General features: G+C 40.9%; 1 protein-coding gene across 2 annotated transcripts; it reads left to right on the forward strand.

The window, feature by feature from the left end:
* Window positions 1-128: 128 nt before the first annotated feature.
* slc15a4 (solute carrier family 15 member 4) lies at window positions 129-26,816 on the forward strand. 2 transcript variants are annotated; one of them, XM_085787529.1, is made up of 9 exons: window positions 129-315; window positions 528-1,153; window positions 3,271-3,563; window positions 4,279-4,420; window positions 4,659-4,736; window positions 7,201-7,381; window positions 10,879-11,037; window positions 15,513-15,671; window positions 24,904-26,816. In XM_085787529.1, exons 2-9 carry the CDS (start codon window positions 581-583, stop codon window positions 25,050-25,052), a joined length of 1,734 nt encoding a protein of 577 aa, XP_085643655.1. In that variant the 5' UTR covers window positions 129-315; window positions 528-580; the 3' UTR covers window positions 25,053-26,816. The 2 variants fall into 2 exon arrangements, with proteins under 2 accessions (XP_085643655.1, XP_085643654.1); XM_085787528.1 differs by having other exon boundaries at window positions 129-344; window positions 566-1,153; window positions 24,904-26,020.
* Window positions 26,817-26,886: the final 70 nt, after the last annotated feature.

Here is a 26,886-nt window from a genome sequence, read left to right on the forward strand (position 1 = left end):
CTCTCGGTGGTGCTGTCTGCGTGAACCGAACAAACCTCCAAATCACATGGATAGGCTCGTTCATCGCCTCGCTGACGGGGCAAGTCGGGTGCGTTTCATTTATAGATCGTCTCCGGGGAAACGCAAGTGTGACAGTGTCGACTGAGCCGTGTGTCACGCGATAGTACTGTGACTGTTTTTTTTTTTTGTTGACTTCCAGTTCTCCTTTGATAAAGTATTGATTTAAGACGAGACAGAGTAAACACTTGAACGAAACATATTATCTAGGTTAATGGAGATAACGAGGACCACCGGGGCGTGTGTCAATAATTAAAGGTAATGTAAAACTCAAACTCTTAACCAAGCTGTCGCTGTGCTAAAGCTAGGTTAACATGACTGAGGGTGTTTGTATCACATAAGGACAGTGACTCTCCTTACTCTACTGAGGTTTTGTGAGTAACTAAAAGCTAAATGAGGTTCCTGTGTGTACTTATAATGATGACAGTGTTTGTTTAGCCCACTCAACTTGCTCTGTGTTTTCTTCGTAGGTTTGAACTCTTTCTAATCAGAGAGGAATCTGAGCCACTAAGTTTGGTCGATAATGGCTAACAACAGGGAGTCCGGTGAGAGCACCCCTCTTTTGGACTCTGGCAACAGACCCCCACCACCATCAGTTTTCCAGGGAAGACGTCTGGCATGTGCAGCCATCCTGCTGGCAGAGTCATTAGAAAGGATCGCCTTCTATGGCATCACATCCAATTTGGTGCTTTTTCTCAATGGCAGTCCTTTTTATTGGGAGGGCACTCAGGCGAGCCAAGCACCTCTGGTGTTCATGGGAGTTACCTACCTTATTTCACCTTTTGGAGGCTGGTTGGCAGATGCGTACCTTGGGAAATTCTGGACTATTGTTTCGAGTTTGATCCTATATTTTGCTGGCTTGCTGTTTTTCCCTTTCATTGCTAATGAAAACACCAGGATAGACCTATGTGGGGAAGAGATGGCATTTCCTGTGCAACCTGCTGAGTGTCTGAGCAACAACAGTACCCCTCCAAGCAACGTTACATGCCCCATCCGTGCCCCATATTGTGGCCCAGTGGTCTACACAGGACTTTTTCTAATTGCTTTAGGTGTGGGTTCTGTGAAGTCCAACATCACTCCATTTGGGGCAGATCAGGTAGAGTAATAACAATATTACTTACAGATCTCTAAATGTTTGTTTAAAAATGATATTTAAAGAACATCATTATCATGCCGTATACTCTGAGGTCTTTTTCTCACATAGGCCTGTGTAAGATTTGGTATGCAGTGTAACATCATGGTCAGACATGTGATGGGATTTCTGCTGCACCATGACAGTGCATTTAGACATGCATACTCTCCATCATCACTTTTTTTTTATTACCACAATGCCATAATAGCTCCTCTGTTTTTCACACAAACAAACAGAACAATTATGTAAACGGTAAGTGAAACACAACACATGTGGTAGTTTGGTCAGAGTATCCAGAGGAGCTAGAGGAGGAAGTTTAATAAGCAGAAAAGTTCATCAATGGTGTTATTGTTTCTCACAGTAATCGAATCAGGAGTGGGTAAAGCCTTTCAAACGGGACTTGCTGGGTGAATACGCTCAGTACTTGATCCCACTTCGGTCACTACAAGATTTTCACGTTTCTGAATGTTTCAGTGGATCATGTTCAAACACACAGCATGTTTAACATCGAGCACAATCCATACATTGGACTACAACAAAAGGGTAACACTATAACAGAGGCGTCTTCAAGCAGTAAATATATAGCAACATGTGGCATTGGTTTTATTCTAGTTTCAGGGTCTGGTAGGGTACAGTAGATATAATTATGAAACACTCAGTTATTATTATTTCTTTTTCTTGGCGCTAAATTGGTCGAATTATTAAATTCATCACACAAAAGACACAATTTTCCCATTAATGCTCCTGCAGCTTAAAGTCCAAAGCAAGCAGCTGTAAATGCTTAAAAATTGCTCATTTTCAGGAAAATTAAGATTACACATTTGCGGTGTGAAACTGACTGTGATTAAAGTTGTGAGAGTGTTTTTTAATTCACAAAAACAGCATAGCATCCTTTGTAGGAAGCTGGTGCTGGACAGATCTTAAAGTTGAGCCATTGAATGACTCTTTTTTTGTGAGATTTCATGTCTATCAGCTGTGTAATATTTACCCATCACATGCTGTGCTTGATGGAGGGTCAGTGCTGGAAATGTTGTCCTGACGTGACTTGAGCCTGGAGGGAACACAATGCCTGAATTGTGTCAAAAGTAAAAGGAGTGATAAAAGCAAAAGCAACCATTAGGCTACATATATTAATCTCTACAGCTTTTGCTTTTGTGCAGTTGTTGGTAAAACAGTCAACAATCATGTGATTTTGTAACTGACACTGCACAACTCCAGTGAGGAAGCCCAGAAAGATTTATGCTCAGCATCAGCTTGCGAATGCCGTGACATTATCTCCCCAATAGTTAATTGTAGCTGTACTGCTGCGTCCTTTGTGCTCATATATAAAAGTCAAATCCACTTCATCACACCCTGATAAAATCTTTTCTCCACAGGGACGACTGCATGGGGAATGGCCCAGTAGCATTATGACAGTAACATTACGTGCACGCATAGACGTATAGCCTAACTGAATTTATTGCAGTTTGGGTAAGCTAATGGTGTAAGCTGTCATAGCAGATTCTTCAAGAACACTCAGAGCCACAGGGAACAGATAAAGAAGAAACAAAAAGTTGCTGTTTATTTTGTTTATAGTTTATCACTCCCTGAAGACAAAAAAACAAAACAAATCCCATTTCTCCCATAACCTTATACGTTTGCCAATTTCACGTGGCTATTAATTATGTTACAGTCAGTTATTTTAACCATCTTACTCTCTTTCACATCCCTGTCAGTTTCAGTTTTGCGACCATAGTTCCTCTTTGTGTTTGTCTTTTCTGTTTTGTGCTGTCCTACTTTTTCAAGCTGGTCTGAACTAAAACATTTTGTAGTTTTGTTGAACAGTACAGCTGTTGTTTGAATGCAAAAAAAATTGAAGTTATTTTCCTCATTGGGCAACTTCCCTATCAAAGTGCTGATTGACTTCAGACTTCTTTTATGCCACAGCTGAGCTGACTAAGGCTGTTTGGTGACAATCAAACCATTATGACACAATTATGGAAATGTTCAGGGTTCAAGTTCTGTTCTCTGCAATTGCTAAATAGTTTTATTTTAAATGATCTCCTTGTATGTGCGTTTTCATGTTCTGTGTGTAATCTCAGGTCAAAGACAGGGGACCAGAGGCCACGCGTAGATTTTTCAACTGGTTCTACTGGTGCATTAACCTCGGAGCGATCCTGTCTCTGGGAGGTGTAGCCTACATCCAGCAGAATTACAGCTTTGAGCTGGGCTACATCATCCCAGCAGTGTGCCTCGGGGTCTCTTTCCTGGTCTTTCTCCTGGGCCGGACTGTCTTCATCACCAAGCCGGCTGATGGCAGCGCCTTCACAGATATGGCCAGGATCCTGAGCTTTGCCTGCTGGTCCAAAAAACCCAAAGAACCCAACTTGCTTCGGTGAGAGCAGCACATCATCGCTGCGTGTCAGTCAATTTAAGGCTTTTTATACACTGTCAGGAGAGAGATTGTGTAAATTGTAGAATATAAAATCTTGTCAGGCATTGAAAGTGGAAAAAACTCACTGAATGACAAGCAGCACTCGCACAATAACTGCAGTGTAGCAAAGCACTCATCAGTCTCAATGAGAAGGCTCTCTCCTACAGTGTAGCTACTACTTCAGTTCACGGTAGAGTTCAGTGGCATGGTGACTATGATCCAGTAGAATAACGTAGCCAGGTGTTATGTTAAAGCCTCTTTTGATCCCCCAGTATAATTCTTTTCTATGTGCTGGTCCAGGCATTTATCTTCATTCCCTGTGGTGAGAAGTTATTCTGAAGTGCTGTTTGACTTTGAACCAAAGTAGCACAATCGGTTCAAAAACTTGACATTGAATATTTTAAGTTAGCCATTCCCGTAGCCTTTCAAGAATTTGTTATTAAGGCATTCTCTCCTGAGATGAGGATTATAGGCTTTAGAATGAAGTTTCTTTCCTGTCTCTAGAAGTGCTGTTATTTAGGAGGGAGATGTTCATAAAGAAGGCTGATTACGTCTCCCACTTTTAAAATAATTCTAGTGTACTATAGTTTTTTATGTGTTGGTTTTATGCTGTCAGTCACACTGTACTTTTAAATAGCATTTCAAAGGTGATTTTTCTTTCTTTTTTTCCATGAAGCAACAAACCAACCCTGCTCGACAGTGCCAAAGTGACCTATGGAGGAAAATTCCCAGAGGACAAAGTAGAGGAAGTGAAAGCCCTGATGAAAATCCTTCCTGTATTCTTTGCCCTCATCCCATATTGGACTGTGTACTTCCAGGTAGGATCAACCCATTAAAAATAAATCAAAATTTATGAGCCATCTTTCATACGAGATGAAAAATGTGAAGGAATTTAATACAGTAATATGAGATCCAGATATGCACACGTGTTAATATGAGGGAAGATTATTTTCTCTTTCAATATTGGAGGAGAATGGTTTTGCACCAGACATCCTCGTGATCAGAAAGTGGAGAATTACTTCATGCTGAGACTCTAATCTCCTTATTGTGCTGCAGATGCAGACAACGTACGTCCTGCAGGGCCTCCATCTGAGGATTCCTGATGCTGGCAACAACACTGCCGACTCCCACCAGGTAATCTAAAGTGGAGACCCACTCATTTCAAGTACCTGTTTCTTGTTTAATTAAAAAAATGGCATTGATGAGGTGACATTTGTGGTTCGACATTGCAGTTTGTTATTTTTAAATATTAACTAACTACAGCATGCCTCTATTGCATTTAACCTGCCTGCACATAAGTAGGTTTGAACTAGATTTTTCACTGCTGGAACTAAAGGAGTTAGTAGGTCACTGACACAATGGTAGGCAACAGCTGGAGGCTGCAGCGAAGGTCGGTAATGCTTTGGGGATTAAGTCAGAACTTTACTTCACAGACTAAAACCTTGCAGATTAGCAACCTGGCTGTGATTGTATCGTTCCACAGCAGCGCCTCCCCCTGACTCTTCCTGACATGTGTTGCTGGCTTACCTGTGTCTCACTCTGACAGATTGGATGTTGTATTCTGACTGGAACCCCCTCACTTCCTCCACATGATACACAACTCCTCAAAAACCAAAGGTTTAAAAGAGATCAAATTGGAATATACTAGGAGGTGTAGTATGTACAGCACAGCTGTTCTGCTTTTTGAACAGACAAATTGGAGGTGATGGTGAAGTCCACGGCTTCCATGGAAATGTGAAGTGAAACACTTGCCTCTAAAGCACACAGTCTGACCTTGTCTCGCATAATTGTCATATGTATATATTAATATTTCACAATAATATTCATTGACCATCATGACACCGTAATCTAACACAATCTTGCTCTCTTGTATCTCACTATGTCTGACTGTATTTAAGAACTACAGTATACTGGCTGTGTGTGTGTGTTTTTCTCACATGCTTTTTCATGGCGTATCAAAAACGGAACTAAGCGTTTCTGCTACCAGTCTCGACATTTCTCAACATCAAAAGGGAAGTGAGATTAGATGCCTCCGTGATTCGCTCCCTCACCTCACCTGTCACTTTTCAAGGCCTGAGATGAAAAAATACTGTCTCTTCAAAAAGCAAGAGTCCACATTAATAATATGAACTAGGAATGGAAGGCAGGTGCTGTAATTATTTATGATTGTATATGTCCTGACATTAGTATACTCTACTGTAGTGACATGTTGTTTTACAGTAGTGTTAGTATTTGATTGAATTACATTTTGAAGAGAGATTGGACTAAAAATTGCTGTTAAATTTTTTTAATTACTGTAGTAAAAGGAAGTGGAGTTGCACACTCGTAGCCCCAATGTCAAAACAATTTGGACTTTTTAATACAATGTTGCAGACATGACCAACGTTTCAACCAGGAGGTCTTCTTCAGCAATCTTTTTTAACAAATGAAAACAATCTTTAATCTTTACAGAATCATGTGATTCTCACTCACAGCAAGTTTTTAAAAAAACTAACCATACATATATTTTTCAGACTGATTTTTATCCTCTACATCATTTAAATTAAATGTACTTGATGCCTGAGCCCATAATACCTCAATAAGCAAAGATTTGAGAATTGCCCACAACAAACAAACATAATTTGGTGAAGCAAAAATAAGCCGTTCTTATTTTCTTTCATTGCTCCCTCAATGAGACTTGTGTATCATCTCTCGGGACCTATTATATAGACTATGTTTGCATACATACTCATACATAAATATATAATGTTTGTAGTCCATCTTGGGAAGTAAGAAATGCTGAACACCATGTATGCCTACCACAGACCGAGGCTTGCTGGGGCAACCACTGTCATTCATGCTAGGCTTCCCTTGGCAGAGAAAAAAAGAATCTCACTAAGCACTTTCTATCATTTTTAATATCATAATGGGCAAACAAGGGAGGAAAACTGTCTCTAAGGGGCTGTGTATAGATTGCCAGCAGTTACTCCAAGAAATGGAAATTCAATTTGAGAATAAATGATGCTATCAGAAGTGTTAAACCAGAGACACATCAGTAGCTCAGATGACATTAGGAATTTGAATTGCAAAAAACATCTCCAGCAGTTTGCAGTCTTGTAGACACTTTGTATACTCACTGTTTTCACAGCCTAGATATTCCTCTTCTAGATTACACTTTATAGTAATGGATTTGGATCTGAGCTGAGAAACTAATTTTTGAATCGGCAGTTTGTGTCTAGGCCACTTGAAATGAATTGTATTACTACTGCAATTACTTCTAATACCACTACTAATATCACTCGTATTACTTCAACTACCACTGCCACTTATGATAATTATGTTAATAATAACTGCTAATTATTCACCACTCATACATTTAGTTGACTGTGTGTTCTTGATTGTGAATTGATGGAGTATTTTACATATCTTTATGTTTGGTTTTGACCACCTGGGGGTGCCAAAGCAATGTCAAGCTCAAAGTACACATACTCACGGGCGCACGTATACACACTAACACTCGCTGAACTGTGTTGGAATGCATTGACATTCTCAGTAGTTTTCATGCTTTGTTGCCTTTTTACACAGTTTTACCTCATCTTTCTCCTCTGGATCCCCCCAGATGATGTTCCGCTTCCCGGCCGCCTGGCTCACCATGTTTGACGCAGTGCTCATCCTTATGCTGATTCCCCTTAAGGACAAAGTAGTGGACCCCATCCTGAAGCGTCGCGGCCTGCTGCCCTCCTCTTTAAAGAGGATTGCAGTGGGGATGTTCTTTGTGATGTGGTCGGCTGTGGCGGCAGGTGAGTGCACTAACAGACATGTCCTGGGTTACACTGTCACAGAAGTAGGCCAGAAAAACACCAAGGAAACAACAAAGCTTTGGCTTGTTTACTGTGCTGAATGCCACATGTAATCAGTACTTTCAAGGCAATGAGCAACGACGCCGTGGTTTCACATCTATATCATGTCCTTGTATTATTCAAAAGACAGATGTAACAAATGGCTCAGTCTTCCACCAACAACGGTGCAAACGTGGTGTGCTCTGTGAGGAATATTACTGCTGAGCCATTATTGATCTGCCTTGACTATGATTTACAGGTATTTGACAAATCCTTTCATCTAACTAATAGTTGCCTTTACTGTGTTGTTTTTGTGGATGGTCTGTCTGTCACAGTTTAATTATTGTTGAATCAAAAAATCACTTTCCACCTGGCAAAGAGGGAGACCTGTCCCACGGTCATGTGTGTTTTTTTCTTTTTTCTTTTTTGTTCTTTCCTAACCCTGTGGAGCACAGGGGGAGCTGTGGCATCTCCCTTTTTGGTCCTGAATGACTGCACCTGCATGCAGCACTGCTGTTCAGCCCTATTTACCTCCAGCCTGTGGATTATTTTGGAAATAAAATCTCAGCTAGGCCTGTCAGCGAGTGCTGCAGCATTGATACATCCAGGCTAAAATGTTTTGAGAGAGACAAGCCTGAAGGCAAGAAGAAAGCAAATCAGTAACACTCCTTAGAATCAGTGTACATTATATTTTCCACAGCCACTGCCCTTTCTCCTCCGTCAGATGCACAACACAACTACCACATAGAATATGAACAAGTTCTGTCATTAGTGACCTTTTAGATATTGGCTGGTGGGTCGGCTTCAGTCAGGTGCCAATTGATTGTTAAACATGCACTGAATCAAATTCTACAACAATTGTGCAGTCTAATTAATTTGTAAAATGAGTTTTTAACTATTTGTGCATATTAAAATAATTATACATTTTATATACAACCACTAATTAAAGGTCCAGTGTGTAAAATGGGGGGAAATCCGTGACAAGTTCCAGCGCTCGCACGCACTCAGCCCTTCCGTCTGCAAGTGGACAAAAAAACTTGTTTACCTTGACTGTGACGACTGGGAGTATTTCAGGAGCATGGAGCGATGAGGTGAAGATCTAAACCACTTATGATATGTCTGCTATTTCCTACTCCTTCGTTCCTTCCGCCTTCTTCTTCGTTGGTTTATGTTTGAACGTGAAACTGCGAAACGTGCTCTCTGACTGGCTGGATTTTCCGTTCAGGCCGCCGTAAAAACCCTTGCTATATGTATATATAAAGAATAATTATAAGGCTACAAAAAACAAACCAATTTTATTTTATAGTGATTATACACTTACAGTTTATTCAGATTTTGCCAATAAACCTTGCTGATTATTACACACTGGACATTTGAGAGTCCTGGTCTGATCTAGAAATTAGTGTGTGAGGTTGTGTGAGGTTCTTGCATGTTTTTATGAATAACGACCGAGATAGAGAGGGGTATTAGACTAAATTCACATCCTTGTGCCTTACTTTCCACAGACATGGTGAAGAAGAGATCAGAAAGTTTGTTGAGGGAGAGTTTTCAGATGGTCTGCCTTGAGTTACTAAAGCCTGATTTACCCCATCAACGACATCCCTTTCAATCAGCCAGATTTGGTAATAGGGCTATTAACCAAATCTGATGTGCCTACTTTTCGGCTGAAAGTAATATTTTCTTTTCAGAGGACATGAGCAGTTCCAGACGGAAAGGTGCTCTAACATGTTCATTTCTGATGTTCAAAAAGCTATTCAGGTATTTACTTTTCCATTTGGCTTCTTGAAAGAAAATGCAATCCTTGCATTTGAATTCAGGCTAAATAAATTCTGAATATTGTATGAAGCAATTTAGCCCTGGGAGTGGAGAGAAAGGGTTTACGATGGTGGTGCAGTGGTGTGTGCATTGGTCACAGAACAGTAGGTGAATATACGAGTATGCAACATAGTTCTGACCTGGATTTGAAGTAGTCAGATCAGACAGCTGGGTCCCATCTGTACAGTATGGTACTTTGTGAGTTATTGAGATCCAGTGTTGATGAAATAGTGTCTGCATCTAGAATAATATGCTGAGCCCGTTTGCTGTTTATCCCCAGCATTTACTTGTACTGACTTACGCACAGCGACTCCTCGGAGCTTCCTCTTACTCTGGATACATTCTGAACTGTGTTTCCCTCAGCTGGCTCTCCACGTGCCCTTGGTGCTTTCTGTCCACTAACTGAAACCGGGTAGTTGTGAATGACCAAACGTGGCATCATTTGCTCAGAGAATAGCCAGTCCATCACATTGTGTTGTCAGCCTGCCACTCTCCGTCCTGGACATGGCTCTCGCCTCGTGCTTTTCAGAGCTGGAATCACTTTGATCACCGTGTGCAAGAAATGTGCAGGAATTTGTCAACATTGTTACAGAGATATTTCACAGGATTTCATTGCACACGTTGACATGGATGGCACGAGGACAGCTGGACCTCCCATGCAGCGCAAACGGACAGCTGAAGATACACTGTCAAGGCGACAGTGGACTGATTCTGATCCCCTTTTCATTTGTGTCCCAGACTTCAGCCACATGCTGGGCCCGGCTCTGAAAAGCTGCACTGACACTGCTTTTGAAGAGATGTTTTTTTTATCATGTTTTATCACATTCTCTTAACTTTGTGGTCTAATCTGCTTTGGTTAAAGCTCAATGGATTTTAGGTGTCCGAAAGCATCTCTTACTGTTTTTTTTTCTGTTTTTTTTTTTTTTTTTTTCTCAAATAAAAGCTGGTCCAGAGAGGCCAGGGATCATACCGAGTTGTCTGATGTGGGATGTTTAGTAAGGGAAATAATGCGTTTATAGTATGAGACTTGCTCTGGGCAGCCCAGTGGCTACACTGCCAGAGATGGACGGCTGGTATTATAGGATAGCCGGATTACAAGGCTACAACTCCACTCAAATACAGCATTAAGTGTAGTTATGATAGGAGGCTGTCTCTGGGAGTTATCTGGAAATAGCCACTGGTTACATGATAATAGCTATCAAATAAAGCTTTTAGCAGGCGGTAGCGGTTGATGACAAGCGCTTCGCTCTTATTATTGAACCGTCCACACTGTTCCATCGCTGACTGCCATAATATGGAGGCATGCAGATGTGATCTTAATGAAGTGGTAGGGTAGCCTAGAAACTGGTTCAATCCCTAATAGACTGTCACTGAATCCTCTAACACTGGTGGCATGTTGGCTGTTTCATGGACTTCAGAGTGATAAATACTTTAAGTGTTTCCTCATCCTGAAATATGCAAGAGATTCAGTCAGTGTCCTGTTGGCGTTTTTTCCTCTTTTTTTTCATGTTTTTCTGTTGCAACATTATAACTCGTATAAAGTATGTGTGTGTTTTTTTTTCTAACTTTTTTGTCCATTCTTGACTTCTCTACTTCTAGCTAACTGTTTCTATATACATTGTCTTCCATGTCTGTTCCCTCAGGTATTTTGGAGACCAAACGCCTGGAGATCGTCAAATCAAATGGTACCATTGACCAGGTGCTTGGCAACGTTATCTACTACGCAGCAGATTTACCCATATGGTGGCAAGTGCCTCAGTATGTGCTGATAGGGATCAGCGAAATCTTCGCCAGCATTGCAGGTACAGTTTTTTGACGTCTAATGTGGAATTTACAGCTAACAGAAGCTCTCTTAGGCACTGCAGTCAGGCAAACTGATAATTCAGAAAAAATGGTAAAATACAGTATCCTCCAGGGGTGAGACTTTGTTGTCATTTGGTCAGATCCACCTTCACACCCTCTTAGTGGATTTTGAGTGGGCAAAAAATCTCCTGAGAATGAAAAAAAATCAGTGAAGAGAAATGTTTAAAGCTGTTTTTTGAACAGTGTTTGATTCATTGCCAGACTGCACCAAATGAATGTGTTTGTGGGTTGTTGTCCTGACTAAATAGCCTCAGATGTCAATGGACAATTGATTATTCTGATTTTCTCACACCACTGCAAGATGTTCAGTAATGGGACATCTTGTAAATAAGAGGCAGATAAAGTCACTTTTTTTCAATTGAAATGGTGACAAAGCTGTTTGCGCTGGTGGCTAGCCACCTCACATCAGCATTCTCACTCTGATTGTTGTCCAGACAGAGAGTGGCTAATGATGGATAAATACACAGATATCTGCTCAAGTCCATGTTCACTTGTTCACTAGATTATTCTGGACAGTTGCCACTTTGAATTTAAATGTGCCACCATAGTGATTATTGTTATCACTGTGTATGCCCCTTCCCTCCTCTATGCACATTCTCACTCGAAAGAGATCATAAAAGATAATAAACAAATCACCCTGACACACCAGTTATATTGGAAGATCACCTCTTAATTATCCAATTAGCATGCGTCCTTGGCTGTCAAACTGTTCATAGGGACATATTACACTTGAATTCGCAGAAAATGGAGCTACGATTAATTATCAGTCCGGCCCATTGAAAGTGCTGACAGTTACATTTGCATGTAGACCAAAGATACAGAGTTAGAGTATTAACCATCCTCCTAAGAATGGTACGCAGTGCATACCAACTCTTACTCTTCGAGACATCATTATTGGAGACTGAGTCTAATGACTGCAAGTACAAAGGCATAATACTTAGCTCAATGCAAAGCCCACCGTATATTACGATTGACATCGGCATAATCGTATGGTGGATTTATACAAAAAGAAAAATCACAGACAGGCACCCTTTTGAAGCCTTCATTATGAATTTGATAAAACTTCAACTTGACCTTGCTCACCGCTCTTGCTGCGGTTTGATGTTCATAAAATCAATCACCTGGTGAAATAGCCAGTTGTGAGTATCGGCTTCTGCCTAATTCAGTGAATTAAGCACCTGACAAATCAAAGCACTTCATCACATTGAAGCCAAACTCTAATCTGCAATATTTCCATAAAGTGGTCAAGCTCATTGATTTGCAACGTTGCCCACAACTGCCTATTGCCTAATACAACCACACATATTGCTTCCACGGTATAACAAGAGTATAACAGAACTGTGCAGGTTGACCGATCTTTCACCACAGAGCACAAACAAAACTGATTAATGTCCGCCAGCGTCTGTGGGTGGCAGCCAAGGTTCCAGAGGCAGATGTCTCAAAACCTTGGCACAACAACCCAAAACTATCTGCCCAACCCGACACCACTAGAAATGAGGGTAACTTTGGTAAATTAACCTTTTATGAAAGTCCTCATCTTGGTGATAACCAACCTATTCATCACTTTGTCACCTAAGAACGTGTCTTAATGGCTGAGATGCTTTGTGAATACATTTAATCCTCCGTCTTCTGTTAGCTGATGAAGGAATTTCTTAGAATAAATCACATGATATTTTTTTGAGAATTACACTTGGAGTAAGTTTCACAATAGGAAACTTTGTTGACCGTGGTCTGATTTAAAATCAGGGTTTACTGATATTGTTCAAGACATCTGCTCATCAATATGAGACCATCCATAATCCTTCAATGGAAATTTAGCAGAATTTGCTTTCCTCAGAGAAATATATTCCTCTTTCTTCTCAAGAAAATGATTAAAAAGAAAATCACTGAATCAAAAGAGGTCAGAATAGTTCAAGCTGAAACTGACAGCTGCAAACTTGAAGCAGTCGAAACTGCACCAAAACCAGCTCTCATTTCTTGTGAGCCCTGACCTAAAGATGAAATGCCAGAAATTGCTCTAATGTTATATCAAATCCTGGCTGTGATATCTGAGACAAGCATGAAGCAACAGCAACAATGTTCTCCTTTATTAAAAGAGAGGAGATTGTCTATGAGAACTGTACTGTGTGGGATACAGAGCTTTGCATTGTGGCAGCTGTGAGCAATTTCTTATCCTGCAGCATATAGATGTACATATACATTGTGTTATATCTACAGTGTTTTCAGAGAGAGTTCAGATCCATCTAATTTTTCATATTTTGTCACATTGCAGCCTTATGCTAATCACTAAAACTGTTCTAACAAATGTTGCTATGACACTTGAAAGTTAGCACAGATGCCGTCCATTTCTCTTAATCATCTTTGAGATGTTTATACACCCTAGGCATTATGGGATATTGAGCATAGATTGATTTATTTTTATTTCAACAATGCTACATTACAAAATGTGAAGAAAGTGAAGCGGTGTGAACACTGCCTCAATGTGCTTTATCAGTTTGAGTCTCTTGGTCAGTCTGAACTCCTTTTTTCTCTGCAGTCATGATGGCGGCTTCAGGCCTCAATTACCTTAGTGATTGGAGTTTGATTGAATTTCTCCTTTCATTCTCCTGTTGCAACTGATCATGTTGTTGTTGACTCCTTCTTATAGACCTCACTGTATGTCTGTAGAGTGAAGGTTGAAGCATTAATATTTTTTCTTCTTGACAGATTATACAGCTGATGTAGTCGCTGATGGTTTTTTTTTGTGGGAATGAACATTTGTCATCTTTTAGTTTAGAATCCATGGATACTAAGATTTGTATGATAAGAATATTATAAAGCCCTTGAACAGAATTCCATTAAGCTCCTATAAAACACTGGAATTTGCACTGAACTATCAGGGTCCCTATGAAATTCAAATCCAGACATAACAAAGCTATAGGGATCCTTAAAATAAACTTACTCTCTCCTCTCCCTGCATACCATCCCACTGAGCTTACTTCAAGGAAAATTGGCTGACAGAATTGTGACATATGTCTGGTAAAGAGGAATATTTCCCCTTAGTCTTTTTCTGTTTGAATAAATCTCTTTAAAACCTCAGGTGCCTTCAAACTTCCTCGCTGCAATCCTCAGTCTTGTAGGACGATGGATAATTCTTTGCACATACACCACCCAAGTCTGTCTGCTTTCAGGCAATAAGAATATGCAAAAAAAACTTTTGCAAAATGATTCCCTACAGTATTTTTAATTATGTATTTCACTTTGGAAAATGTTAAAGGCTAATGCTATTTTCCAAGAAAGAAAAATCAACCCCTCTAACGATGCCCGTGGGAGGGAAAAAAATCTATATACGTGTTAAATTCCATGGCTGGCTTTTCTTACCTTGAATAATTCTGCCTTTTGGTCGAGAAAGGTCAAACCGTTCACTTGGTGCGTGGTGAATGTCGTGGGATGCCACCATAATCATATCTGAAATTATTATTGTCACAAAGAGCTGAATTTAACATAACGTTACAATATTGCTCTGCACTGTTCTCTTGCCATGTGCAGAGCTATATCTCAGATCCCTCATCAACCTTTGCAATCCCCTGTGATATGCATAGCTATTGACCTGTGTTTGTTGCTATCAAAAGGTTAGCTCAGGATATAAATAAATGTATCGTTTTGAACTTCTGAAAAGGTCATTCATGTTTTCCACTGAGCAATAACCTTATTTTATCTCATTTCTTTTCTTATGTAAGTTCTTTTTTTTTCTTTTGCACAACTGGTGCAGGTATCTGTATGGAAACTATTCGTCACATTAATTTGTGCTATGTCCCTCTCCAAGGAAGGTCTTAAAAGGCAACCGTATTTAACCATGGCTCCCTAATCTCTCCTGACAGATGTAGCTATAGGGCCTCATTTGAAAAATCACATGTTTGAGGTGCCATGAAATTATCAATGTCAGCTCACAGGCAGACAGATCTCTAGGCGAAAAAGATGATGTTAATTTTCACTCCACATTGCCCTCTCTCTCAGGTCCCTCACAGTGCTTTCTCTCATGACGCAGTAAATACAGAGCGACGAAGAGTATGACACCTTCGACACTTTTACATAAATAAAATACATCTGTTTTTTTGAGTCTGCTACCACTGAGCACCACAGACCTGGCCTTGGTCTCACATACAACATACTACAGGCGCTGAGAAAACCCGTCATGTTACATGCATGCCTCATTTGTTCCACTATCACACATGAACTTGACAGGAAGTGCCCTGACAAGGGTTGTAACTATATAGTCTAACAATGCAGGCTATGTTACACTGTCACTGACTGTAAAATGTGAAACCTTTGCTTTTATTTGCTGCAGGTCACAGCATGTAAACTGTTTGTATATACCACATATCTCACAGCATTTCAACAAATATCTACTCATTTACCCTTTATTTTGTTGCAGGTCTGGAGTTTGCCTATTCTGCAGCCCCCAAGTCCATGCAGAGCGCCATCATGGGTCTCTTCTTCTTTTTCTCTGGGATCGGCTCCTTTGTGGGCTACGGGCTGTTGGCTATTGTCTCCCTCAAGGCGATTGGCTGGATGTCGTCGCACAGAGACTTTGGTGAGAGATTAAGTCATTTTAACAGTATGTGTTGTCATGCACGCCTCAGCCAACAGCTGGAAAACCTGACCAACTTAAAGGGACATTGTGTAACTTCTCCTGTTATCTATTCACGAAAATCGATTATTTGGTTCAAAAGTCTGTTTTTCATTACTCAGTAATCCCCCCCATCAACAAACTGAAGTGTTCCTTTCAGCTCTGAATTAGCCGTTCATATCATTCATATCTACATGGAGCGGGTAAGCTTGGTGCTGGCTGCCATGTGGTGTCTCCATGTCTTTACGTTCAGTGGCAGCGTGACGGTAGGAAACCACGGAAACTCAGCGGAGACACCGGAGCTGTCGGCTCAGGTCGAGGTGGCGTCTGTGAAAAGTCACTACGGTAACGCAGTGAGGAGGAATGGAGCGTTACACTGATGCTGCAGTCACTCATAGTGATGAACCCACAGACATGGATCACCTCAATCTGCACAAACTAGCCTCACACCTTTATTGCTTATATATCAGTTCATGCTAAATGTGTCTCCATATCTTCTGCATTTGCCATATCAATTTCTCACTTTCATAGCTCATAATATGTTAATGTTATAATATACCTGTAATGCAGCTTGCAGATTGTGTAGGAATTGAACTGTGCAGGTGAGCATTGGGCTTTATACAGTATGCTTTATGATACTGCTCAGAAACAAACAATTGCCCCACTTGCTGTGTGTGTATGCGTGTATATGTGTGTGTGTGTGTGTGTGTGTGTGTTATTGACCCAGCCATCACATGCATGTAGACTCATGGGAGTCCTTATTGGGCTGACTTTATCCAGCTTGGAATATAAAGAGTGCTGCTGCTGTTCTCTTCAGATTATCCTCAGCACACAGCTGATTGATCGTCACTCATACAGTTTTCTTCCGCTCGTACTCCACCTGAATTGAGCATTACAGTTGTCAAGCTTGCCGTTAGTTGCCCAGTGCACATATAGGGCATATAGAGGCACTATTGACTCTGCACATTGACTGTATGTATGGACTGGTAATAGAATTGTTGGTATCGATTCAGAAAGCAGGAATTTATTTTCCGGGGACACACCTAAAGAACATTCATAGCTTGTGCTGATTTAAAATCCACTTAAAGAGTTTGTAAATTAGACGCAGAGAAAGGGGAGGGTGGGGGGCAACACTATGCGCAGCGCTCTTGTTTTCAGAGTGTTTCCCATAATAAATAGACATGTCAGACTAACGACAAAAGGTTTGTGTAAATCTGTCCAAGTGGTAGAATGAATAGTGTGGTGGTGGCAGCAGATGGATGGGCTCCCTAGCTAAAGGAAGCTCCCAACCTCGATGCACTTTTCCCTGAGCGTGCGGTAAATAAGCCAACACTGTAAATTGTTTACCCACAAACACCTAATAGCTCATTAATACAGTGTGCCGACAGGTTGGGAGGTGCTTTTGATGATGTTAGCACAGGAAGATGTTTGGCACGCTTCATAAAATTCATCCTTTTGCACCGCCTCGCTTTACTCGAGGGGCAGTTAAGCTGGAGCCGGATTGCCTGTAAGACTTCTGTTTGCTTTCCAAAAGAAGTAATTTAAAAGGTGAGCTGCAGAAATGGAACAAAACATCCTCCTGGCCACTGATAAAAGACACATGGCACAAAGCTTAGGCGTTAAGTGCAGTCAGGAACCACGCGGTTTGTTATTGTGGCTGTTTTTCACAGTTTGTTGGATGTAAGCGTCTTCCACATCTGGCGCCTCTCTAGGTGGAATAGATTCAACTTATTTCCATGGCTGCGGGGCAAAAACGGTGTGCGGTAAACAGCATCCTGGGTGAGCTGTGCCGAGTTGTAGCGAGCTTTGCATGCCTGAAGACAGATGAGCAGCATTAATCACAGGCTGGGGGTCTGATTACATAGCCCTACTCCTCTTAAGTAAAGCTGTCCCCGGAGCGTTACATGGAGATGGCACTGCTAGTCTAAGTCTGGTGGATGCTGTGCTCTCCAGTGTTCTGCCGTAGCGCCAACTTTCCCACCGCTCTGCATAAAGTAATGTCAGTCGGTGTCACGTGAAGAGACGTTAAGTCTGCCTTCTGTCATCAGAAACTGGTGAATGAGTTCTTCGCCTGCAGAGATGGATTTCAGCCAACTATTCTCACGTGTTGAGCTCTGAGTATGTGACATGAGTTCTGGGAAGAGGTGTAGGGTCTGATTCTTGTCAGCAACACCATCACAAACATTCATTTGTCACTCTCTCAGTTAATCATATACCAAGAAACAAAAGCAAAGCAACAGGTTTTAACCCTCCTGTTCTCCTTCTGAGTCAAACTGACCCAATCTGTTCCCTTCCTCCATCCATCCTTCCTTCCTTCCTTCCTTCCTTCCTTCCTTCCTTCCTTCCTTCCTTCCTTCCTTCCTTCCTTCCTTCCTTCCTTCCTCCTTCCTTCCTTCCTTCCTTCCTTCCTTCATTCCTTCCCTTCGTCCTTACTTCTTCTTCCTTCCTCTTTTGATCCAATTGACATGATCTGTTCCCTATCCCTCCATCTTTCTTTCCTTCCCTTCTTCCTTCCTTGAACGAATCTGTTCCCTCCCTCTATCTTTCCCTTCCTTCTTTCCACAATCCTTTTCCTGAAATCTCTTGGCAGTGGTCTGCACCGCCATGGAGAAAATGGATATACAGTATTTGACTCACATCTGTTTTTAAACTTAAAACATTGAGCTTATGTGTTGAAATTATTGATCTCTCAAATCCCACAGCACGTCCTCCCCCCCTCCGGTTACACATGGTGGAGGAGTCATTCATCATGCTCTTTTATTTGGTATTTTTATAGGGCTGGCCTAACACCACCTCATCCTTTCCTGTCAGAGATAGAGCTGAGCCGTTTTAACCTCATGAGCCAAGTCAGTCAAAGATCAACCTCCACTTTCTTCACAAGCATTATCTTTTTCACAGGACGAGGTTTCTGTTTCCAGAAACTCTCTTTTGTTGCATTCAGCTTGTTCCACCTTTTGTAGGAGTGTGGGAGGTTTTTTTTGTGAGCGGCTGCGGTCATGTGACAGGAAATGGCCTTTTCTAGGAGCAGTGTTTAAGTCCTGACTGATCTCATATCAGATGTCTGGGACGTGTTCAGACATTCAGAGCGAGCTGACATTCGCACATCCTGCTTATGAAGTGTTGGATCACTCTCAGTGAAATGTCAGTATTTTAATGGAAACCTTTAATGTCAGATCTGGCAACTTTAACACAAACTCTTTTTCTTTCGGGAAGGGATCTGCTCGTATTACACACGTCAGAGACACCTGACAGCAAGTTTGACAATTAACTAAACTCCAGTGTCAAGTTTCTCTTGAGGCAGAGGAAAGCTGCAGAAAACCACATTTATAGCTGAAACAAACATGCATTGATTCGCTCTGATTTCAGAGGATGGCACTGAAGTCAGTGAAGCATTACAATTTTGGGTCATTGCACTGAGGCCTCTGGATCAATTGACCCATTTTCAAACATTATATTGATATTGACCTGTTTCATCTGAGCTCACATGGTGAACTCAAACCCACTTGCAGGTAAATTGACCCGTGAGTTTATATCACCGCTCACCCCTTTCACTGAGGCATTTAACGTAAATAACACAATCTTGTCATCAGCTGTAAAACAGGAACCTCCGAGAACACGTGTGGAAATCTCTGCCTTCCACTATTCCATCCCTCGCTATGAATTTGCCTTTAAAATAACTGTCAAATATTTATGGGCTTCATTAATGTTTTTTACAGCAAGTCCTTGTTTAGTCTTTTGCTCCTGTAATTAGCCTTCCATAATTTTTCAAAGTGCTTAGCAGCCAAGTGGGCCCTGGGGGGGCAGAGGCTGAGAGGAGGAGGTAGAGCCTTACTTAATGTATAATGAAATTGGAGCAAGAGCCCTCACAAAACTGAAACCTTGCACAATTTTCAGGACTGTTTCAAAAATCGTATGGTGCCTTTTTTCTTTTTTTTTGCCAGGCTCCTTTTTCTTTGTTTAGGCGCTAGTTAAAGAGAGAAGTTTTAGAATCTAGAACAAAGGTTGAGATCCAGTCATCTGTCAGTATAATCTCACCAGAGCAGGAGCTGTTTTTTTTTTTTTTTCTTCAAAGCGGTAAAGATGCCCTAAAATCAGAATTTGTCTCATGCCTCATTTTGACATTCAGCACCTGCCCAAGAGCAAACTCACAGAGCATTGAATATGTTGCTATAAATCCTGCACTTATTTCCACATGGTCTATATTCCACTTTCAGATCCTATTTTTTCTAAAAGCTCTGGATATTGCTGTTGTCGTACAGACATGTACAATTTGTATGCTGTGTCCACTGCAATACTGCTGTGTTAATTAAGACTGCAGCAGCAGACCCTTGGTTTACTATCTGTTAAAGTGAATTATCGATTGAGAATACAAGAACCCTCGCCACAAATGCACTTCCCTTTTCCTCCCTTGCTTTGCTGTCAAGCTCATTGTTGTGCACCTCATGAATTATTCAGTCGCTGCTTTGGTTTTTGCTCTGTTTTCCACAATTTAAACCTTTGACCGGATTAAGATGACAACAAAATAAATTAAAACGGCGACAGGGGTCAAAGTGTTTGTCCGGTTTTCCATTTGCCATTCATTTCATTAACGCTCTGGCAGAACTCCACAGTCGTCAGCCAGCTCTCTGTTCCCAGATCAAAGGTTTCCAAACTATAGAGATGGCCCGATGCATGGAGCGCTGACGACGGAGCTCCTCTGTGTGATGCATCCCATCATCACGGTGTTGCTTTATTTCCCTCTATTTCTAATTATCCCCAGACACACCACAAAGAGCCGGGGAGAAGAGTTATCTCCATGCTCGATACACATGGTGACATTATAGAGCGTGATCTGCTCGACTGATCACAACAGATCAGGCAAAGCACCGGGGCCACTTGTTCCAAATTAGTAAATCCTGCTCTTTGATTAGCAGCAAAGGACACCCTATTAAGTCATGTGCAACGACAAGGTTTTAGTGTTAGTTGATTCTCTGTGACATGCACAACTGCCTCTAATGCAGTGAGCTGGCCTTTAGCGCCGCATGTTTTAATCGCAGCTGTTGACATTATACAGTATAGTTTAATAACATTCACAAAATGTGTCAGCACAGGGCCAGATTTATATCCATGTGCACAGAAAATCACTCAGTTTTACTCTGAAGGAGCACATTTTGCATTGGTTAACATGAGATTTGGCTCAGATATTCCTGGTCCCCAGAAATTCTAATCAGTTTTTCTCCAACAGACAGTTTCCCAAAAATTTGATAATACTTTATTTCTCTTCTCTGTAGAATTTAAACAATTATGGTATTGTAAATACAGATACAATAAAGGAAATTAAAGTGAAAGGCAGAGCCTGTATATGTCAAAACATAACATTTAATGACGTTAAAGCAGGATCTAGAGATTGGTATCAGTAACAGCACTGCTTATTGGTCTGGTACTTTGTACCTGTATCAGTAGTTTTTGTTATTTCGGGAGAGAGAGAAAATCTGTTCACATGATGTCCTGTCCAACACACTCAGAACAATCAGCTGGCTAATGATTATTTTTCATCAATAATTCATGTTTGTATAATTAAGTTAACCCTGTGTGGGGCTGCTAACATAAAAAACACACCTGGAGCAATAACAACAGGTTAGTCAGTGGAAAACTGCACATTTCTCCTCCTGCATGTGACTTTCAATGGATGTTTCAATCAATGTTTTTTCAGAAATGAAACATGAACAACACGTGATGTGACAAACACTTAGCTGCACTTCTGAACGATTAGTTCTCTCCACAGTTTTCACTAACAGTGGGGTATCTGTGTGCTTGTGTGTGTGTGTGGCACTCTGCTCCAAGTTGGGTGAGAGTGATGCTACTCTCTCTAACATAGACAAGGTCAGAGAGACAGAGAGAGAGAGGTGCAGACAAACTTGTACAATGAGAACAGCAAAGATGCATCATGTCTTAATCATCAAAATGGAACTTTTATGTAGCAATAATAAATAGGAAATCTATATATGTTTTTTTAATTCTTCAGTACCTGGAGCAGAACTAGAGAGGCTGGAGCTTATATTACCCTCTTTAAAAGATGTAGCCTCGGGGGGAACTCATCCTGAGCAGGACCATCAGTAAATCTGTCTTCATTTACACTGGTAACATCAGTTGCATCAGAAGTTTCTCCTCAATTTCATAGAATCACTGCAGCAGGAGACATATGTTCATAAACCTGCAGTCCTGCACAAGTTCTGCAGTTTCAGTCCTCGACTGAATCACATGCAAATGACAGCAGGTCACTGTAAAGGAACCACCACACCTCTGCACGGATCTGTTCACGTGGGTCAGTTCTAACACAGCAGTCGGCTGTTTGTGCAGGAGAGACACCAGATTACCAGAGCTCATTAATCCCACACATAACAACCTCTGCTCCAAGTCAAAGAAAGAGAAATAGCAGTTTATTCCTGTTTATTCTTTAAATCCACGACAAAGCAAATGGTGCTGTGTCATGATCAATTTAAGATGTACATATTTTTACCACTTGTGGTATTTGTTTGTATTATCACTGGACTAATTAAGTCTCACACCATCTCCATCTGGCTGCAGATTTGTGATCTTTGTATTCACATTATTATGCTGCTCTCCACCAATAAGACATTTCCTTTTCTTTCCATTTATTGGCCTGTATCATCATAAACAGCTGTGATTGGAATAGTTGTTTCACAGCCTTAAACCCAATGATGTGATGGTGTGGATTCTTCTGGTTTATACCCAACTTGGTCTAGTCCTTTTCATAGTGTGTGCGCCTGCACCAACATGGTTTGTTTGTCGAGACCTACTGCTCTGCACTAGGCCAAGTAAAATGCAGCTGCAGCAGTACATTTTCTATCATTTTCATTCAGAACTTATATGGCATCAAGGCTAACACACAAAGTAATAATTGTAGTTGTATTGTTATAATATATTTTCTATCATTTTCAATTCAAGTCTATAGGATTGGCAGTTTCATTGTGGCACTACATTTTCTATATTCTTTGTTAGAATCTTAATACTTAAGCACAGGGAAATGACCTTGTCCATGCTTTCTGTTTGTGCTGCTGTATCTTTTTCAAAGCCTTGAAAAAACTGAAAACAATCTAATTTATGGATATGCCTCAGTTGCATGTACACTTAAGCCATAAGATAGCTGGAAAAGTAACATAAATGAAACATCTTAGCTCGTCCTGTTTTAGTCCTTAAGCACCATCTCGACCCTGGGGGATGCTGACTTTAAATTGACAGGTGTAATTAGACCATACTCCTGTACACTCAAACTGCACGCACACCCCTGCCATGAGAAAAAGGCAGAAGTTGAATTGAGAATTGCCCCCATATCTAATTAAAATCAAGCCTGATTCTCTTTCTCCTGCTCTTTATTCGTGACAGCTCCACATGGAGAAGTTAATGGGAGCTCTCTGAGAAGACAGCAGCTTGCTCCAGGGCTTCACATTTACTCATTTGACGATAATATAGCATGTAAGCTATAGGTATCTCTGTTCACTGGCCAAACTGTGATTTACATGGAGACTGCACAAACCAAAGACACGTTCTTAAAGGTACATTGTGTAGGAATTACTCCCATCTAGCATTGTGGTTGTATATCGCAAGCAACTCAATCGTATTTTTCATGCTGCATTCACCTGAAATTGGGCAGACGGCAGATGGACGACAGCCGCTGCACGTAACGGCATAAACAAGCCTCTATGTAAACAAGTGGCCCGTCAGCATGAGGTAAAACAATACACGTGACAATATGTTGTCATGGTGATGTGGTATTGTTTACCTGACCCATGTTTTACCGGCTTTCTCTGGACTTCTGTGACTAAAATGACATCTGGTTTGTTACCGACGGCCGTCTGTCCGACTGCAGGTGAATGCAGCATCAGTGTAACGCTCCATTCCTCCTCACTGCGTTACTGCGGTGACTTTTCACAGATGCCACCTCGACCTGAGCCGACAGCTCCGGTGTCTCCGCTGAGTTTTGAACCAAATAATCGATTTTCGTGAATAGATAACAGGAGAAGTTACACAATGTCCCTTTAAATGTGCAGCAGCTTTCTTCCATGTAAGACGCCCTTCAGCAACCAGCTCACCCCCAAAATGTTTAAATGTTTAGCAAACTGCCTTATCGCACGCCGTTGGCTACAAAGTCAATTGGTGCGCCTGACATGGTCAAGAGGACCAAAGCTGCTCTAATGCCAATCCAATTGTCTCCATACTTGAACAGTGGAGACAATTGTATTGTTGTCAGCTTTGCCCTTCATGTAAAATCCCAGCAAGGCGAAAACAGGATTTGTTTAGAGCTTTTCTCCTGAGCTGTGTTGCTGAATGAGGACAACCACTTCAATCAACTGTGCAGCCAATGTTGAGACAATTAGAGTTTCCGGGCCCAGTCGGAAAGCAATTGTTTGGGGATGTCAACAAATGGCATAACTCCATTGTCGTCAATGTTGCAAACTTACTGTACAGTTTGTTCTCAGTTCTGTCAGTCTCAGTGCCGTGTGTTTGTCCTGCCCTCCCTCCTGTACACAAGAAGACATATTTCAATCCCAGCGAACCACAGCAGAAGGCTCATCTTATTTTCTTCCTCCTTTTTTAATGTATCGTGTTCCCATGAGGAAACAAGCAGTCCTTTTATTACCGATGAAAGACTCCCCGGGTCAAATCACAGCTGAGGGCCCATATTGCTCTGTTATTTCTGATACTTCAGTCCCACATCATCAATACCGTCTCCCTGTGTCAACAGCGAAGTGCAGGGTCAACTGTCTTCACTTTGTGTTCACAGTGTTGAGATGAGAAGTAAGAACTCCCCCACCCTCCTCAGCTCCGCTTCTGAATCCTAATTCCTGCCAGAATCACATTACCCTGCCATGCGCACTTCAAGCGCTGCCTTTCATGTTTAGTAAAAAACTAAAAACACACAGCAACCTGTCACAGTAGCGAGCTCGTGGCCGTTTACCTTTGCCTTTAGTATTCTTTTAACATGAAGTGTGTGATAAAAGAACCCTCCCGCTGTCCCCCTCTGAATACGTCGTGACTGACTGTTTTGTTCTCTAAATTTCCATATTTGTCATTATGTTGTGCAGCTCAAAGTTTTCAAGCATCACGTGAATGCCAGTGTCATTGTTTGTAGTCTCGCATCAGGCGTCTCAAACTCTGTTATAACAGTGTCCTTGTTTTCTCTCTTCTCTTCTAGGTAATATCAATGACTGCTCCCTGCACTACTACTTCTTCCTCCTGGCAGGGATCCAGGGCATAACCTTGCTGGTCTTCCTTATTGTCTCTGTCAAGTATGACAAGAAGAGCAGAGCAGGAAGCCAAAGGCAGAGACACGCCTCTTCTTGACCCCCAGCACATGTCCCGGTATTCCCTTCACCATACCTGCCTTCTCCTGTCATATCACTCTGAGCTCAAAGACCCTGTCCACTGGGTTCTTACTAATCACATCCTACAAGAGTTTGGGTTACCTCATGTGATTCTGTCTTGACTATTATATTTCTTATTTATGTTGGTTTTAGCTTTTGTTTGGGAATACTTTATCCTTTTTATATAACAGCAATGGTTGTACATCACTAGGTGAATGCACAGGTACCACTGAGAGTATAGAGATGAATGCAGGAGCCATGTTTGAATGGTTTCCACTGTTCTCCCAAAACCCTGTGTGTTCGCTCCTGTTGCCTTTCTTTGATCATTTGCACTTGACTTGAGCAGTGGTGCCATGAAAACAGGATATTTTTGGTATTTTCTGATCCTGAAGAATATGCGGTTGTGTTTATTCCCTTTCTTTCTAACAAAATCTTATTTTTGGACTAACTCTTTTACTCACCATTTTACCAAACCCAGTATGATACATCAGTATTTAGTCAAACCATCCATTTTAATGATACATGGCACAAATTTGTGCATTAAATCTTGATTGGCAGCATTATTTATTGAATAAAATTACTACTGTTGCCTCCTTCAAAAACCCTACATAGCAACACAGTCAGGATCACATCGATTGGGAAATTAGTTTTAATGCAGGTGATCATTTTATGTTGTACTCATTTTGCAGATTCACTGAAATGATTGCTGTTAATGTTGAAATAGACTTTTCTGTTGTGCTAATCTAATATTCAAATCTAATCTCAAGAGAAAAAAAATCCTCCACATTTGTTTCCACTTCCTGTGATTACGTACTATAAATCCACATTATCATATATCATACAAATCTGCAAATTAATCCTCAGGCAGCGCCACAGGAATAATAATTACTTCTTGTGTTAGAAATATTCCAGGACTCCATGAAGCATCACAGTAGATTTTTAATTTTGGTAAAACTGTAATACTGCAAATACTGTATCAGAATGACAAGGAACTAATCAAAAATTAACCTTAAACTTAACAGTGTATCTGTGGCATTAATGTTTGGACCGTGAGAATAAAGTAGGTTGGGGCTTCATAAAAGATGCATAAAAAATAAAAAACGTAAACCACCCTGACATCAGCTCAATAATAATTAGAATTCCATAGCGAAATAAATCGCAACCTTGGCAGTATTTGCTGTCAAGAACTTTCTCCAGTGTTATCATGGCTTTGCAGCTTTGCCAGAAAATCTTGAAGCACAGGCTTCTGTTTTATTGTTGTATTTATGAGACTGTGATGCATTTGTTTTAGCTTTATTATGTTAAGAATAATGTTAGTGTGTGTGTGTGTTTCTTCAATCCTCAGAATAAGTAGAGCACAAGGTACTGAAGTTACTCTCAGGGCTCCAGGAACAGTGTCAAGTGACATAACTCTCCATAACTGCCTTTGGGAGCACAGAAGAGTGCTTAAGCCTGTGGTGTAAATAAAGTTACATTTGTAACAGCACATTAAAAGAATAAGAAGCTATCCCACTGACGGTACGTGATGCCTTTTTAGACTGATTTTAATTTGTGTGTAATTAGTTGGATGAATGAATGTTTCTTGTTGTATGGCATATTTTATATATACTTGCTTTGTCATCTCAATCGTCTTAAAAGATTTATCATTTTATTTTGGAAATATATTCTGTTTTCATCATGCTGCAGAACTGGAATATTGTTTTGTGGTTCGATTTGTGACCATTAAAGGACATTAACTTAAGAATTTGGTCTCCATGTTTGTCTTAATCAAGTATAGGAAATAATTCAGACATTACTTCACAAAGTGGCGGTAA

This window comes from Trachurus japonicus, chromosome 9, assembly GCF_045865225.1.
Source record: "Trachurus japonicus isolate A0001 chromosome 9, Traja_1.0".
NCBI lineage: Eukaryota > Metazoa > Chordata > Actinopteri > Carangiformes > Carangidae > Trachurus > Trachurus japonicus.

Excerpts from the sequence above, each read along its gene's own strand:
- slc15a4 (XM_085787529.1), top strand. The coding sequence starts at position 581 with ATGGCTAACAACAGGGAGTCCGGTGAGAGCACCCCTCTTTTGGACTCT. Across the intron at positions 4,421-4,658 it reads ATTGGACTGTGTACTTCCAG|ATGCAGACAACGTACGTCCT; the intron begins GTAGGATCAACC and ends ATTGTGCTGCAG. Across the intron at positions 7,382-10,878 it reads GTGGTCGGCTGTGGCGGCAG|GTATTTTGGAGACCAAACGC; the intron begins GTGAGTGCACTA and ends CTGTTCCCTCAG.